Source organism: Anolis carolinensis, chromosome 1, assembly GCF_035594765.1.
Source record: "Anolis carolinensis isolate JA03-04 chromosome 1, rAnoCar3.1.pri, whole genome shotgun sequence".
Classification (NCBI taxonomy): Eukaryota; Metazoa; Chordata; class Lepidosauria; order Squamata; family Dactyloidae; genus Anolis; species Anolis carolinensis.
Window position 1 is genome coordinate 303,299,681 of NC_085841.1, and position 17,760 is coordinate 303,317,440.

General features: G+C 43.0%; 1 protein-coding gene across 3 annotated transcripts in view; it reads right to left on the reverse strand.

The window, feature by feature from the left end:
• The window catches only part of lrp4 (LDL receptor related protein 4), a 142,460-nt gene that overhangs the window by 53,104 nt on the left and 71,596 nt on the right, over positions 1-17,760 (reverse strand). For all 3 annotated transcript variants that reach the window (XM_003214616.4, XM_008104902.3, XM_062963990.1), the window contains exons 3-5: positions 2,385-2,501; positions 895-1,008; positions 272-388 (exon numbers count right to left, since the gene is read on the reverse strand). In XM_003214616.4, the coding sequence (XP_003214664.1) occupies positions 272-388; positions 895-1,008; positions 2,385-2,501 (348 nt within the window). The remainder of the gene's footprint in view (positions 1-271; positions 389-894; positions 1,009-2,384; positions 2,502-17,760) is intronic.

Genomic DNA, 17,760 nt, shown 5'->3' on the forward strand with positions numbered 1-17,760 from the left:
TTCCAAAGCTTAGAGACACATGCTGTTATCAAAGGAAGGAGAGGGTGATGCAATTTTCACGCAAGGATTTGGACTCATGAGTATAACGTTGGCACAGTGCCTGAACAGATTTGCAGTACTAATCTATGTACTCTGTTACACCATAGCATGGCTGAAGTCACAATAAGACACTACATAAAAGCTAATAATACCTGATATGCATATAGGCTCTGGTTGGCAGCAGAAATAAAGCCTGAGGTGTTGAAGACACTGAAGGAGAGAGGATACTTACGGCAGTTCTCCTCATCTGAGCCATCCTTGCAATCTGTGTCGCCATCACAAAACCAATGTTCAGCTATGCAGCTGCCATCACTGCAGCGGAATTCTTTGTCTGAGCATTTCCTCATATCTGCAAGTCAGATCAAAAGACAGTTCAACTGAAATTACATCTTCTGAGCAGCTGATGCACTCCATATAACTTCCTGGGAACCAGATTCCACTCGTATAACCTTTGAAAGGGTGTCTGAAAACCAGAGCTTGGGAATGTTTCTTTTCTGGACTAGAACACTCAACATTCCCGTGACCAGCATAGCACCTAGCTCCCAAATCAATCTATTACATGTACATGTTTCTAATATTATGCACTGGAATTTTATTTTTGAAGGCATTTTCAGGACTTCTAAACAGATGAAAAAGCACAGGTACACTGATGTACTGATCAGATACACTGATATAAATACTATGAATTGGGATAATTTAATAGTAGTAGTAATAATAGTAATAATAATAATAATAATGTGGCTTGAAAGAGAAACTATGTAAACAAGCAGCCTCCACCATAAATAAATAAGAAGAGGGGGGGAAAGAAAATCAAGTTGCTCAATAGAGAAAGCTAATCACAGTCCAAATACTAACCACATTGTTCATCACTGTTGTCCCCACAGTCATTGTCCCCATCACAGTGCCATAAGCTGCGTATACAGTATCCATTCTGACATGAAAATTCATCCTCTTCACACTCTCGTGGTGCTGTTGTATCACAAAGCACAAGGAGAACATGAGTCAAAAACAGTGCATAGTACCCGAGTGTCATATAACATATTAAGAACCTGGGAAACAATGAGCTTTGCAATTGATGAGGCTGTTCGATGCCTAAAGGTGTGAGGATCAGAAATTAGATTCCTGATGGATTTAGCCACTTATGATTTTGTCTTATGCCTATTAGCATTTCAAAAACAAGGGGGAAATTCTCCCTAAGGAAAATAAATCTTACATTTAAAGTTTAAATTTCTTTATCGCAAGAGATGTGAATCACATTCCCATGTTTTCAGGGGAACAGTGCCACAACTTTTAAACTGTGGCCTTAAACTAAACTAAACCTGCTAATGTATAACAAGAATTAAAGTAAAAATGAACAGAATCCTCCAATGTAAGTTTTTGGACCTGTACCCACGCAAGGCAAGGACACGCAGACCCCAATATCATCCCACAAGGAAATTATAAACATGGTCCTTGCTTCCATCTGAACTTCCATCCAAGCAGACAGTTTCCGATATTATGGATTATTAAATCTCATATTAATTGCAATTGTTTTAGAACTAGAGAAATGTAGTTTCACGTTGTGTATCCCTGATCCAAGGTCATAGGAATGGAAGTGTTCTGCATTTTGGATTTTAGCATCCCTGTATTTGTGTATAATGAGCCTGCATGTGTGCCAGCCTGCATAAGTGCCATTTCATTGCTCTTTGTGGGCTTATTTGCATCTCTCTCCAGCCTCACATCTCTCTTCAGTTTTGCATTTTGTTAGTTTGCTATTCACGTTATGTATGAAATGTGAGGCTGAAAAGAAAATGAAGCTCGATGACAAAGGCTCAAGTTATGGCTGTCTAATCACTGCCCAAAGGCAGAGTCATGAACAGGCCCCTTCCAAGAATCCCAGAAACCAGGCTAATATCTACTGTGAAGGGATCTCCAGCAAGCATTTGGGACTTTATGCTTTATGGCTTACAAGGAAACACCAGTGCCCACAAGCAGATCCAAAAGTGAATAGGCACATGGATAATAGCTTTATAATATGCCCCCAAGTTGGCAGACTGTTCAGTAACTGACTGAACCCATTCCTCATAAATTCAGGCCTCTACATCTATATGTCTACAGCACGTTATGGAAGCCCAGATAAAAAGTTACAAAGGTGTGGATCACTGTGGCCAGACTATTCTAGCCTTGGAATGTTATCGTTGGCAAAACAGCTCTCAGGCACTGCAACCAAGTCAGATATCTACTCAAATGATTAGTCATACATACACTCCCAAGGAGAGTCAATAATGATGGCGACAAAAGCAGCAGCATTTGATTAGTTCTAATAAAGCAATGCTGCATAAATGGCTTGTCATGGTTTGACTTACGGCAGTCCTGTTCATCAGAATCATCCTCACAGTCATTGTCTCCATCGCAGACCCATGAACGTCGAATACATTTGCCGTTGTCACAGTGAAAATCCAGGGGAGAGCAAGTTGGCAGCACTGGAATGCAAGAAGAAGAAAATTAAGTTAGGGACAATGGGAATTTTTAATATCTTTATTAAGATACAAATATGCGATGGAAAAAAGAAAAAAATGTTGTGGTGATGTAGTAGCAACAGCAACTACAACATTTTAGGTTAGTAGTAAGCTCAATTTCTACCACCAAGAAAACACAAGGCTGCAATATCCTCTGAATTATGTTTTAAAAAACCCAACTGATTTCCTCTTTCCTCTCCTTGCTAATATATCACACCAAGCAAATATTGATGGAGATGTAATTGAAAGTATGCTAATGCAGCATGGAAGTAAGTAAGAAGCAGTGCCTTACAAAAGAGTATTCATTTTGAGCTGTAGTGAACTTAAGGACACTTAACCCTGTAATTTAGAGTCCCGGGTGTCTCTGATAAACATTTCTCACTTTCTTTCCAATCTACACACACAGTACTTCTGTACTGAAACATGTTTTCCAGTGCCAGGATTTTAAAAACATTTCAACCAAAGGACACAAGGTGGGTAATTCAGTCTTTCCGCAGATACCCACAAGTAAACCTGCTACAGAATAGTGTAAAATTAGATTGATTTCACAGTGTCTGCGAATGGCCTAAGTTCCAAGGCAGGAAATGGAAAAGCCTCGCCATACCTCTCAGTCCTGAGGATCCAAAATCAGATTATGACTTCAAAAGCAGAAAACAAATACAATTGCAGTGTGGGGGTAAACGTTTCACTTTTCCCATGAGTAAGGCACATAATCCTCAAGCCCAAGCTTGTTCCTGTTCTTATGGTTTTGCTACATAAGGAATGCTGGCCCCTCCCCAACTAAAAGGAGTAAGGAAACGATGGAGAAGACTCATTCTCTTGAAATATGGAAGTAAAGAGCAACAACAAAAACATACCTAGGCGACATCCAGTACTCCGAAATATGACATTTTTGCAAAAAGATTCCAAGAAAAATTTACTCTCCAGCTCTTCAAATTTTCATCCTATCATTTCCTCATAATGTTTGCTTATTTTCTTCATAGGCCCAAAGCAGATAGCATCCATCTGAAAAGCAGTCACTTTCCAGTTTTCTTCAATTCAAACAGCCAGTCCAATACAAGGGGAGGTCTCATGCAAATCCTTACAGTCACCATCCTCTAAACCAGTGGTTCCCAACTTGTGGTCCATGGACCACCAGTGGTTCCTAAGAACTAAAATATGGTCCGCAGCCTCGCCGTTACTACACCGTTGCAACGAGAATGATTGGTCTCACAAAACCTTCTTATAGTGCTGAGGCAAAGGGGATGTCAGGAGGGGTGAGGCTGACTACAGATGAAAAGCACAACAAGCCTCCTGACTGCTGCTTCTCCTCCCTCCCCCTGAGTAGAGCCATTCCATGTGGCGCCTGAAAGTGGGGGCACCTTGGTGTCTTCATTTTTAGGCCTGTTCCTGGGATTATTTGGGGTGTTGATTCAGAAAATTGCTTTGGATAGACCATAGCTCTAGATTATTAAATATAGTTTTCTGTGGGCGAGCAGATGGTGACTACTGGATGGCATATGTTCTGTATCAGAAACTAACTGATGTGGTTTATCCAATGCAATTTTCTGAATCAGCACCCAAAATAACCAAATCAAATCTAAAGTTGACCAACTGATTCATTACCCTTTTGGTATAATGTTGGAAAGTGGTCCCTGGTCAAAGTGGTCCCTGTTTTTTTTTAAAAAAAGGTTGGGAACCACTGCTCAAAACTAATGTTTCTCAAACTCCTCCTCCAAGTGTTCTGGACTTCAGCTCCCAGAAATTCCAACCAGCTTACCAGCTGTTAGGAATTGTGGTAGCCGAAGTCCAAAATATCTGGAGGGGCAGAGATTGAGAAACTCTGCTCTAAACTATAAAGGCATCAAAGTCCATATTCTCCCCTCTACTTCATCTTCCCAGAGGCATCCTTTCTTATTTAACCAAACAAACAAATATAATCAAGACAGTCATTACTTTGCAGACAATAGGACAGTCTATGCTGGTCTGAAGAAAAGAACCTATAAGTTATTTAGCTACCAGGAGAAATTCAGGTATTTGGCCACCTGTTGCAAGAAAAATTTGTATGCTGAATATAAAGACAATCCTGATTTCTCAAGAATGACAGATTAGAAAGAAGTAATTCTCTGATCTGGGTGACTGGAAAGCAAAAGCTTTTATGAGCTTTCTTTTGTTGTGTGAATTCAGGAGTGCTGGCTTTGGACCACAGCTTAGGAGAGCAGGGACATCAAAGAACAGAAGGATATGTCTTTTTTGAAACAGTTTTTGTGTCTCCATAACAGCAGTAATACACAAAAGCAATGTGGGAACGCTGTACTTCAGGCTGCTGAAAGCAGAAACACCACCCCAATTTTTTATCCATTCAGTTAAATGAAATCATGCAAATGAATCCTGTGCAACAAACTGGCAATAAGAAAACATTTTAATGCACTGTAAATTGTTTGGCTGGAAAGACTCATGGTATACTATATAAAACAGCAGCAGTTTCAAACAACAGTAGGCCAGCATTATATATCTCATGTAGAAAGAGAAAGAGAACTCTTTAGAAAAACTGAAACTCCCATCCCTATAAAAGGCTGATATTCAAATGGACAGCATAAATCAATCACAACCCACCCTTCTTTTCAGGGATGAAAGAAACTCTCAGCCTTGTGTGAGGCTATGCTTTCAAGGGCTGCCAACTATGACTAGAAGGGAGTAACAGGATTTTTCTCCTGACAGGTGTGTTCTCCAAAGGAACGACATTCATTCAACTATTTATAAAAAGAAAGGGAGAAAAGCAAGAAAGAAGAAAGAAAGAAAAAAGAAGAGACCAAGACAAAGAAGATGGTGACTGCAGAACTCTTTCCTTTTCAGCCTGGCCTATTGATGCTATCTTCCAACTGTCATCGGCTGGGCTTCTTCCTTGCCACCAAACACAGGGAATGAAGGAGGAAAAGAATGCAGCACTAACAAGAGAGACAGGAAGAAAGGTATTTCCCTTGCAAGCTAGGAATGTCACTCAGGATAGCCAGGATTTCTGGTATGTTGAACATCCAACCACCTGGAATCAATGCTAAAGCTTTCTCTGATTGGGTACCCTTTCAGATGTGTTAAGACTGTGACTCCCAACATCCCCCAGTCAGTCAAAAGGGTAAAGAATATCCATGCAGAGGGGAATGGGATTGTGATGAATAGGAAGCGATGTGACGCCACTTCCATCTTGCCAAAATGCTAGCATGGACCATTATTGGGCAATATTTGGACCCCATCCTACATGCTGTTGACCACGCCCTGACCTAATGCATAAAGACTGTACCTGGAAACAAGCTGCTGCAAACTTGTTCCCCTTCTTCATGCTTCCACTGGATGAGGCTTGTATATATGAGATTAGGTTAGCTCCTTCCCTAAGAGATCTTTCTATTTGCACAGCTCTTTGTTAACCTTGCAGAAGACCTTTTAAATTGAGTGTGCTGTATTTTTATTATCATGATTATGCTTTAATTGCCTTTCAGTTTTTAAAATTTATACATTTGATATTATTCTTTACTTAAATTGTTTTTACTTTCTATACTATCCATTGCCTTAACTGTGTTTTATTTTAACATAGTGCAAATGCATGTATGGGAGAAAAGTGGGATGTTAAAGACATATATACATACATGAATACAAAGAGAAATGACTAAGAGTGTATACTTATGAATGGCTTGGGACAAAATGGATAAGGAATAATTTTTGCTCATTTATAATACTAGAACTGGCAATTGGTTTAATGAAGTAGCTTGGGAGGACAGTCAATAAAGAAGTGGATACTTTTTTCCCCAGATAACATCAAATTAAGCTGGGGAACCTTTATTGCTGCAAAATGTGATAAGATCATTCATGGTGTGAAATGGCTTTAAAAGGAGAGTTCAGCAAATTAACAGAAAATTGGGTTAAGATCTATCACCCAATGACAGTTAAATGGACTCTCTATGTTAAGAGACAATATACCTAGGGGTTGTTGTGTGTTTTCCGGGCTGTATGGCCATGTTCCAGAAGTATTCTCTCCTGACGTTTCGCCCACATCTATGGCAGGCATCCTCAGAGGTTGTGAGGTATACCTAAGGACTGGGAATAAAGATGTAGCACTAGGGTCTTCATGCCTTCCTGAAGTCTTCCTCTGAAATAGAATTCTGGATTGCTTCACTTTGAAAATTGGTTTTTGTAATTTCCCAGAATTCCCTAGACAGCAATGTAGAAGTTTGAGTCTAAAAAGCATCTTAAAATTTCTGGATAAGACACGTCTTTCTTATGGACTTCCAACTGTTCACTGAGGTTTGTTTCAGGCCTTCTTATTGTGGCATTATGTGATCCGCACTGTTTCCAATGCACTATTGTAACTTCCCATGGTGACAACCATCCCAGAGGTTTGTTAAAAAGTACAGCATGAAAGCACAAGAAATACGGTATTTGATCTGTCTTTCTATGCAGACAGGCTACTCTTTCTTACTAGCTTCCTGTCTTTTTACTAGAAATTTCTTCCTCTCAGAAAGGTCTGTTTCTTTCTCAGCCGATGCTGCCAATTATAACAAATAGCACACTGCTTTAGCACTTCAGCAATATGGCTGGGCCTGAATCACTGAAGAAAATCATTTACTAACCACAGGAAATAGGTTCCAATTTAATGAATCCGCTCTTGGTTACACATGTCGCCCATAACTCTGTTGCACAAGGAGAAAAAGAGCAGCAAATAATATCCACATACTTTGCTTCTGTACAATTTGGAATCCTCTATGTTGCTAAATCTTCAGCAGAGCTCCCTGAACAGTACTCAGAATGTGCCTTCAGTAAAGGAACATTTGTAGAACTCAGTATCTGTTCATCAGAATTCAGAAAGTATCTCTTTTTATACATGGTGATTGCAGCAAGGGGTTTTTTTTTTCCGTGTCAGGAGCAACTTGAGAAACTGCAAGTCACTTCTGGTGTGAGAGAACTGGCCGTCTGCAAGGACATTGCCCAGGGGACGGCCGGATGTTTGATGTTTTACCATCTTGTGGAAGGCTTCTCTCATGTCCCCGCATGGGGAGCTAGAGCTGACAGACGGGAGCTCACCTGGATTCAAACCACCAGCCTTTCAGTCAGCAGTCTTGCTGGCACAAGGGTTTAACCCATTGTGCCACCAGGGGCTCCTGCAGCAAGGGTTGTTTATGCTTACTATTGGAAACAAGAAGAAATTCCCACCCAAGATTTATGGATTACAAAAATGTTGGATATGGCAGAGATCAACAAATTGACTAGGCTTCTACAATCTAGATCCTTCCAAATTTGAAGAAGAATGGCAGCCTTTTATTGACTATTTAAAATAAGAAAAAATGAAAACATTGGGTTTTCTATAGCCTCAAGGGAAAATTAGTAGTACAGGGATGAAGGAATATCAAGAGAAGAAAAAATAGAGATGTTAGTGACAAGAATAACAGGATCCCTAATGATATCAAAGGGATGGTAAAAAGTTAATCTACCAGATATTTACGAGAGAAAAAAAGGAATAGATTTTTTGATTATGAAGAAGATAGCAGAGACAGGGTAGGAAGCATTACTTAGGACTTTTTGTTTTCCATTTTTCAACTTTTCTATCTCCTTTGTTTAGAAACGCTGTACACCCACTTTGCTATCTTTCTGTTTTAGATTAGAAAAGAAATGCTGTTTTTTCTCTTTTCTTTTTTAAAAGCATAGAAACTTTTTTTTGTATTAGATAACAATTTATTTCTTTTGTGCAAAAAGCATTCCATAAATAAGTATAAAATTAGATAACAATGGAAGAAGGTACGGATGTAAGATGTTAAAAATGCCCCTGTTCTATATCCACTCTTGTACCCTTCCCCATTCCTAACATATTTGCAATTAAAATTATATGAGAAAAAAAATCCTGACTTGCACTTTCTGGACTGAAGTGTTATTAGTACACCTAATGCACAGCTATCCTTCAAACTGAAATTCTCAGACTTTGCTGATGCTGTTTTCAATTTTAAAATCTATCACACCACATTTAAAGATAAATTTTAATTCAGGACTTGTGTTTAAAAAATGGCAATGAATATGGAAGTAGGATGGAATAGACATGTAAACAATGAGGCATATAATGCCATGGAAAGACAGGGGAAAAGCAAGGCCTAATCAATATTATTTCAGTGATCCATTACAATAAAATTATTTTGATTTTATTTGTATCCAAGTGTAATTCTAAGCCTGGAATAAATATAGTGGAAAAGCGGCCATGATTTTAGCTTAGTTCCCTCAAAATACATGGGACTGGGGCTCACACTTAGGATTGGGAGGCAGAGAAAGTGACCCCTGATCTTGAGTCTCATCCTTTTATACCACGATGGGTGTCTTTGTTATTCCACTAGGGTTAATTTTGTTTTTTGAAAATTGTACATCAAAATACTCCCAGAATGACCTCTGGGAGGTACAGAAGTCATATCAACCTGTAAGATCCCAAGGATTAAAAAATACAACATGTTTCAACCAAAATGTCTTCCAGGGTATGTGTGTGGGGGCATTTCCACTAAATGTTACGGGCAATTTAGACCCAAAAAGGAAGTTTTCTAAAGTCATTTCTGTTCACTTCTAGCTGTTCAAAAGGTCTTTTTGGGGCTAAAATAAATGAAGGCCCAAGAAGCCCCCCAAAAATGGTGAAAAAAACCTCCATGTCCCCAATAACACTGCTTCTTAAACTGTGGGTCCCAACCCCAAATGGGGTCTAAATGGGGTCTCCTTAGCTCAATGTTGTGTCACCACAAAATTGGCAACAGTAGAAGGTTACTGAATGCCACATAGACATTTACACAAATCTGTTAGCAACAATGTGCAGGGTTTACAATTGATACAGCAAAAAAAAAAAGAAAAAAAGCTTCAGCTGTACTCCACAAAAAGGATCTGTTCTGCAAGCGTTAAAAATGCTGTTATCAGTAAATGTTTTACTTTTATACCTATTTTACACACCTATATAACTGGGATCATGAAAAAAATAGAGCAGAAAGGGGTTGCAAGTGGAAAAAGTACTCCGAGAACATTTGAGGGCAAAATTGTTTTTAATTTTTGTGTGAATGGGACCAATGATCTTTCAAATGATCCTGCGGGGAGGACGGACTAATGCCGTTCCCTAGCCACCAAAAATGGTTCAACCCTGTTTTACAGCAAGGGTCAGTGAATCCCATGACTCTACAGATTTTACTGAACTACGATTCCCAGCATTCTTCACTGTTGGCTTTGCTATTTGAAGATATTGGGAGCAGTAGTTTAATAATTTCTGGCAGGCTGTTTAATTCCCATCCCCATTTACACGCTTTCCTTTTACAAATGTTATAACCACAGTTCACTGATATCTTAAACCAAACAAGGAAACCTAAATTATGTGGAACAAATTGGAATTATGAGCTATACAAACAACATTTTAGCATTTGACATTCTCCCTCACTTTCAGTACATAGGCTGGCTTGAGGAACTGGCTGTATCAGTTACGTAGATGTAAACCATTCATTTATGGGAAAGCATGCAACATAGTCCTTCTAGAACTGCACCCCACCAGAATTTTGACATTTCTCCATACAAAAACACTATGTGCAGAATAAATGTTTGTGCCAAAAAGGTTAAATCTCTATTCGCTACTGTTTAAGATGTGAGTAAAGTGGCCAGCAATTCTGATATGAATAAGCATTCAAAGATGAGAACCCCATTTGCATTCTAAAGTGGCATTAATTCCAGAAGCATTGTGGCATGTGTTTTATAAATGTGCAGAACAGCCCACCATCCTCTACCTCAGTTAAGAACCATTCATAGGAGGGCTTTCATTCAGATCATCATGGGTTTGGCAGGACAACTGTGTTTGCAGCGAAGCAATCAAATGCTACATGGAGCCAAGACTGACATACACCTATTAGCTCCTCACATATGCTGCTTGTCCTAGAGCATTACTGCAAGGCTCCACCTGGACTTAACTAGAATGGACTTTCTTTTTCTTTAACAACCACATTTTCCTTATATTAACAAGAAAAATAGAAATAGCTTCTTAAAAAGCCCAGGCTTTTAAAAATGGGTCTTAAACTTGCAGGTCCAGAAAATGTTATCCAGTTCTTCAGTCAATTACAACAAATGTAATTTGTTACTAGTCATGAAGTGGAAATGATTTACAGAGCGGTCACTTCCAAAACATTAAGAAAAAAAATGTATGTGACTTACTTTGTATGCTCTCTTCATCTTATCCAACAGTCATTCTTGCCAAAAAAAGAGTTCAGCATAACTCAAAATAGTCAGGGGAGGTAACAGTGATAGCATCTATATTTGGCCCCACTATCCTCATTGCGTAGTGGTTTGGGCATTGGACTATGACTCTAGGGACCAGAATTTGATTCCTCACTTGGCCATGGAAACCCACGAGGTGACCTTGGGCAAGTCACACATTCTTAGTCCCCAAAATCCCATGATAGCCACCTTAGATTCACTACAAACCAGACGTAACTTGAAGGCACACAACAACAAATACTTCAGTAATCAAAAATCAAATGTAAAACACAATCTGGAACCAAACATACATTTCTTCTGGGTCCTCCCCCAGTTTGTTTGTTTGTTTGTTTTGAGTGATAGGTCAGAGTGGGACATGAGTAGTAAGATTTAGTAATATGCTGTTCCTGGGAGCATCCACGAGCACCAAATGAATTTTAAGGTGAAATAAATCCAAAAACGTTTTGGAAATAAAATCAGGGAATGAAAGTAGGATAGATGTCCATGGCACAAAAAGGAGTTGGGGCTGCACTTTCTTCACCCCTATCATGTAGCAGCATAATTTCTAAGGTCCACTAATTTCCGGAAATCTTGTGTTCCTCACCACTGGAAAAAAGAAACAGAGATGCAGCCGGCACTGTCCCATCTTTCCCATCAAATCAGTCTCTGCTCAGTGGCCACACTCTCCCAGGCCTCAGTTTCAAGGTTGGGAGGAGAATAAAATCCACCCTCCTCCCTTCCCAACATATGCAGCCTTGAGCCCCAGCGTGACTAATCACCAAAGGCCTGTGCAATAGCCGCCTGGAAGAGAATTTGCATGCTGGCTCTCTAGGGGAGAATTCTTCAGGCTCCCACAGGGTTAGGCCATTAGCGCTGGTTCAGAGCGGCTACCATTATCCCATTGAACTGCTGCTACTCTCACGAAGCAACTGCTCAAAATGAAAATTCCAACCCTACAGGGAGCAGTTCCTCCCAATTTAATACTCTCCTTAAATATGAAAAATGAGCTTCAGGTTAGGAAAACCAAGAAGAGTGGGAGTGAAAATGACACAGAGAAACAGCGATACACAAAAGGGGCCCCTTATTCCCACTTCAGCGGCAAATAAGCATTTCTGCCAATTCAGCCAAAGTCAGACTGTCTTCAGCTAGAACAGGAAACACCTCTTCCTATCACTGTAGGGCTTACCATAAGTGATTTTCAAAATGTTAAATCCAAGCTGGCGATTGCCAGAAGCGTGTGTGCCTTCAAGTTGCCTGTCGACTTAAGGTGATGCTATGAATTTCACAGGGTTTTCTTAGGCAAGGAAAACACGGAGGTGGTTTTGTTCCTTCCTTTGAAATGTATCCTACAGCAATTGGTATTTGTTGGACCCCATAATAATTTCAAGCATCCAAACTACCAGTAAAGAAAAGATGTCATCAAAGGTCTTGTTACTTCACAGATAATACCCTCTTCCTGAACATAAGAAAATTGATATGGAATACAGTAGAGCAGCTGCAGTGCTGGACACAGAAAAGGGAGACAAGGTTTCAAATTCATGTATAGCCATAAAAATTGCTAGGTCACTTCAGACCACTTAACTATCTCTCAGTAAAACTCACTCACTTTAGAGTCTTCAGGAAGACAACATTTTAATATAAACTTACAGGAATGATCTACTGGATTTGTGTGGTTGGGATGTTGCATTTAAGAACTTCAGCTTTGGCACAGAATCTGTGGGAGTTAGTGGGCATAGTGACTTGAATGTTGAATTATGACTCTAGGACTATGGCTCTCAACCTGGGGTCCTGTGATGAGTCATGGGCCATGTAGTCCCGTTCCTGGCACTGTGGTGCTAGATGAAGAGGAAAACTTGGGTTTTTCACCGTTTCAGTCAGAATTGGAACTTTCCCAGCCAGATTTGGAAACCTTGCACCTGCAAGAGATTTGTCTTCCAGAAGTCTGTCAAACAAGCCCTGAACCTAAATCTCCTACGTTTTCTCGCCATGAGTTTTGTAAACAACAGAGGGGAGTTCAAGCGGCCTCTCGCAGGAGTGCGAGGATAGCTGCTAAGCATTCAGCTGATTAAGTCTGCTTTCCATGGGAAACTTTAAGGAGTCACACATCTGGACTCAGAGAATAGCTTTCGTTTCTGGTTCTCCAGAGAACTGCTCTTTGGCGGGAAAACGGGACCCTATTTAGGTGTTTTACCCACAAAGGGATCTTGCGGAGTCAATTCGTCAGCTACCGGAGTAGCGTGTGTGGACAGCTACTCCGTTTCCAAGCCTCGTTCCTGTTTCAAGCCTTGTTCCCGATTTCAAGCCTTCGTTTCCAGCCTTGTTTTACTCTCCGGATCTTGCCTTGTTTTCCGGACCTCGCCAAGTAATTCCACGGATCCTATTCTTGCTCCTCGTTTCCTTGTTGCCTTGAATCAAGCCTTGTGTTCCAAGAATCAAGTTATTTCCTAGCCTTGCTCAAGTTCATGGACTAAAGGACCTTGTCATCTCCCCTCACTTGCTTGGCAAGTGAGTGTTTCGGTTATTGGATTACAACTTTGGACCTTAATATTTCATATTGGACATTGTTTCTTTGGACTAATTTTGACCTTTCCTGAAAGGTCTACTCCTGGACTATTTCATACGCTTGCTTTTATTAACTTTATATATTTCCTTAATAAAGATATTAGATAGATTCTGGCTTCTGTGTATGGTTATTGGTGCTCTGCTGCCTGGGTCGTGACAGTTTGACTCCGCCACCCTAAGCACCAATTAACCTAGGCCAGTATGTCTACCGGAACCGTGCCGGGTGGCCAGCCACTCAGCTACACCATCGACAAGGACGAAGTGGACCGCATCCGTGACAAGCTCAATGCGCAGGATGGGGAAATAAGGGGTTTGAAGGAGCGCGGAATCCGTCTCCCGGCCATGGCGTTGCCAACCAAGTTTTCTGGAGAAGCTTCTAAGGTTCATGTTTTCCGTCGCCAATGCCAGGCTTATCTAGAGGCCCGTGCTGCCGAGTTTCCCCAAGAAGACATCAAGGTGGCGTGGATATACAGTCTCTTGGACGGGCCAGCGGCCAACTGGGCGACGGCACTGTTCGACCAAGTCTCCCCACATCTAAGGTCAGCGCAACATTTCTTGGACCACCTTAAGGCGACCTGGGGAATCGAGGACAATTTGGAGGCAGCCGGCCACAAACTCCGGCGCCTCTCCCAAGGGGACAGACCCTTGTCCCAGTACATAGCCGAGTTCCGAGTGCTGGCCCACAACACCGGCTGGAACGATGTAGCCCTCAGAGGACAATTTCGGGAGGGTCTCAACATTGAGATGCTGGAAGAAATCTCCAAGGTGGATCCTCCCCACTCTCTTGAAGCACTCATTGATCAATGTTTACGAGCTGAAGTCATGCTTGCCAACAGAAAACAATGGGTCCGAGGCCAGAGCGGTAGAGCTGGGGTGAAACCTCCCGCTCCCACCGGCGTCCAGCCGCGTCCAGTATGGAGACCCCCGCCACCAGCCCCATACCCCAGAGGGAGCGAGGAGGTGCCGATGCAGTTGGGCAATGTGCGTCCCAGATTAGATGCCGCCGAGAAGGCCCGCCGCCAACGCCTAAATCTCTGTTGGTACTGCGGAAACGGGGGCCACTTCGCCAGAGAGTGCCCAGCCAAAGGGAAGCCCGCCGCCCGTCTGGCGGCGGCGTCCTCCACGGAGACGAAGACGTCTGAGGCGGCTGGCGCACAGCCGGCGGGGGAAGCCAGCGACCAGGCGTAGAGAGGCTCGCCAACCCGGTCAAAAAACCCACTCAAGAGCCGCCAACCAGGGTCCTGTTTCTTCTAGTGGTCACCTTGTGGTCAGCAAAAAAATGACCCGTCATGGTCCATGCCATGATAGACTCCGGAGCCACCAACAATTTCATTGATAGAGAGTATGCCGACTCTCTGGGATTACAATATCATGACTTCAAGAATGCCCGTGTGGTGCAAGCCATCGATGGCCGCCCCCTCAAGACGGGTCCCGTAAGCCAGTGGTCGGAACCCACCAGAATGTGGATAAGGGAACATATGGAAGAGATTTCCTTCTTTGTTACCGAGGTTCCCCATTTCCCTGTGATTTTGGGAATTCCATGGCTGACACTTCACGACCCAAGCATCTCCTGGTCCAACAGAGAACTGCAGTTTGCTTCAAAATATTGCCAAAACCATTGCCTTGTAGCCAAGGTCTGCCATGCCACAGACACTGAACCCATTATCACCTTGCCCAAGAAGTACTCAGAGTATTGGGATGTATTCAATGAAAAGGAAGCCGAGAGATTACCCCCACATAGACCTTATGACTGTGCCATTGACTTGGTGGAGGGGGCCCCGATCCCGCGAGGACATCTCTACTCCCTGACTGAACCGGAGCAAGAAGCTCTCAGGGAGTTTATAGAGACAAACCTTCGCAAGGGATTCATCAGACCCTCTCAATCCCCAGCCGCCTCCCCAGTGATGTTTGTGAAAAAGAAGTCAGGGGACTTACGCTTGGTGGTGGACTATAGAGCATTGAACAATATCACTAAGCGGAACAGCTATCCCCTGCCCTTAATCTCGGACCTACTAGACCGACTTCGAGGAGCCAAGGTCTACACCAAGCTGGATCTTCGGGGGGCTTATAATCTAGTTCGCATCAGAGAAGGGGACGAGTGGAAGACCGCCTTCCAGACTAAATTCGGATTATTCGAGTCCCGAGTTATGAATTATGGATTGTGTGGAGCTCCCGCAACGTTCCAGCATTTTGTCAATGACATCTTTCAGGATTATCTAGATCGGTTCTTGATCATCTACCTGGACGATTTTTTGGTGTTTTCTAGATCACAATCAGAACATGAGAACCACGTCAGAATGGTATTACAACGATTGCGGGATCATGGACTTTATGCCAAGCTGGAAAAATGCGCTTTTGATCTACAAGAGGTAGATTTCCTGGGGTACCGCGTCTCGCCACTAGGGCTCTCCATGGACCCGGCAAAGGTTTCAGCAGTATTGGAATGGCGGGCGCCAACCAACAAAAAAGAGGTGCAACGATTCTTGGGGTTCGCGAACTATTACCGCAAGTTCATTCCAGATTTTGCCCGCTGGTCTGACCCAATCACCAGCTGCATCCGTTGGAAACAGCCCTTCCGCTGGACAGATCAAGCAGAGAAAGGGTTCCAGCAACTAAAGAAATTATTCACGTCTCAGCCAATCCTTCAGCACCCAGATCCTGAAACCACATTTGTCGTGCAGGCGGACGCCTCCGATGTGGCAATTGGGGCTGTACTCCTACAACCAGGGGGAGATCATCTTCATCCTTGTGCCTTTTATTCCCGTCAATTGACCACACCAGAGAGAAATTACACCATTTGGGAAAAGGAACTATTGGCCATAAAGGCAGCCTTTGAAACCTGGAGGCATTGGTTAGAAGGGGCCAAATTTCCCATAGAAGTCCATACTGATCATCGGAATCTGGAGCATCTAAGAACTGCCCGCAAGCTTAATCAGAGGCAACAACGCTGGGCTTTATTCTTTGAACGTTTTAACTTCCAAATTCATTATGTAACCCCAGCCCAGACCAAGCAAGCAGATGCTCTGTCGCGGAAACCGGAATACGCTGCAGGGCGCAAGGAGACCTTTGAGTCCCAGCTGCTACAACCCGAGAACTTTGCCACGCTCACGGTGGGAAACACCAAATCCACTCCCATTGAATCAACTCCCTCTACCCCAGGGCCCCTTTCTGCTCAGGAAATCAGGGCTAGTCAGCAAGCAGATGCCTGGGCACAGGATCAACTTCGCCAAGGGCTACATTTTCCCTTTTCGCTTAAGGATGGGCTACTTTGCTATAGAAATCATGTTTACATCCCCCCAGGGCCGGGCAGGGAAAAAGCACTTCGTCTGTGTCATGACTGCAAGCCAGCAGGGCATTTCGGACTATTCAAAACCATGCATTTGATCCTAAGAGATTTCTGGTGGCCCAAGATCCGCAAGGATGTGGAAAAATATGTCAACACCTGCCCAGTATGCCAGCGCTCCAAGACAAGAAGGGAAAAGCCCTCAGGGCTTTTACATCCCCTCCCTACCCCATCTCGCCCATGGGAAATAATTTCTGCGGATTTTATCACCGATCTACCACCTTCCTGTGGATTCACCACGATCCTAGTGGTGGTGGACCTTTTTACCAAGTTAGCCCATTTCATTCCCTGTGATGGCCTTCCCACGGCCAAAGAGACTGCAGATCTATTCCTCCAACATGTTTTCAGATTGCATGGATTGCCCAAGAGTTTGGTCACAGACCGTGGGTCCCAATTCACCTCTCGTTTCTGGAAAGCACTACAAAAACTATTGGGCATAGACTCTCGTTTATCTTCGGCTCATCATCCCCAAACAGATGGGCAAACTGAGCGCACCAATGCCACTTTGGAACAATACCTTCGCTGTTATGTGAACTACCAACAGGACAATTGGGCTTCCCTGTTACCGCTGTCAGAGTTTGCCTACAACAATGGGGTCCAGGCTTCAACTAAAGAAACCCCGTTCTTTGCAAACTACGGCTTCCATCCACGTTTCTTCCCCCCAGTCATTGAAACCTCAGAAGTTCCCGCAGCAGAGGACTGGCTGCAGGAACTCACAGCGGTGCAACAACTTTTGCTCCAGCAACTGGACCAAGCCAAGGAGAACTATAAACGCCACGCTGACAAACATCGCCAGCCGGGCCCCGAAATCAAGGTAGGAGACCGGGTTCTTCTGTCCACTCGTTTTTTGCCCTCCCATCGCCCTTGCCGGAAGTTAGATGCCCGTTTCATTGGCCCCTATCCAGTGGTGGCGCAACTTAACCCCGTGACTTTCAAACTCCAACTTCCGCGCTCTATGCGCATTCATCCAGTGTTTCATCGCTCCCTGCTCCTTCCGGCGGATGGTGTGCGCCCTGATGCAGACCGGCCGGCTCCCACTCCTGTTTTGGTAGATGGGGAGGAGGAGTTCGAGGTTCAGGACATTTTGGATTCTCGCTT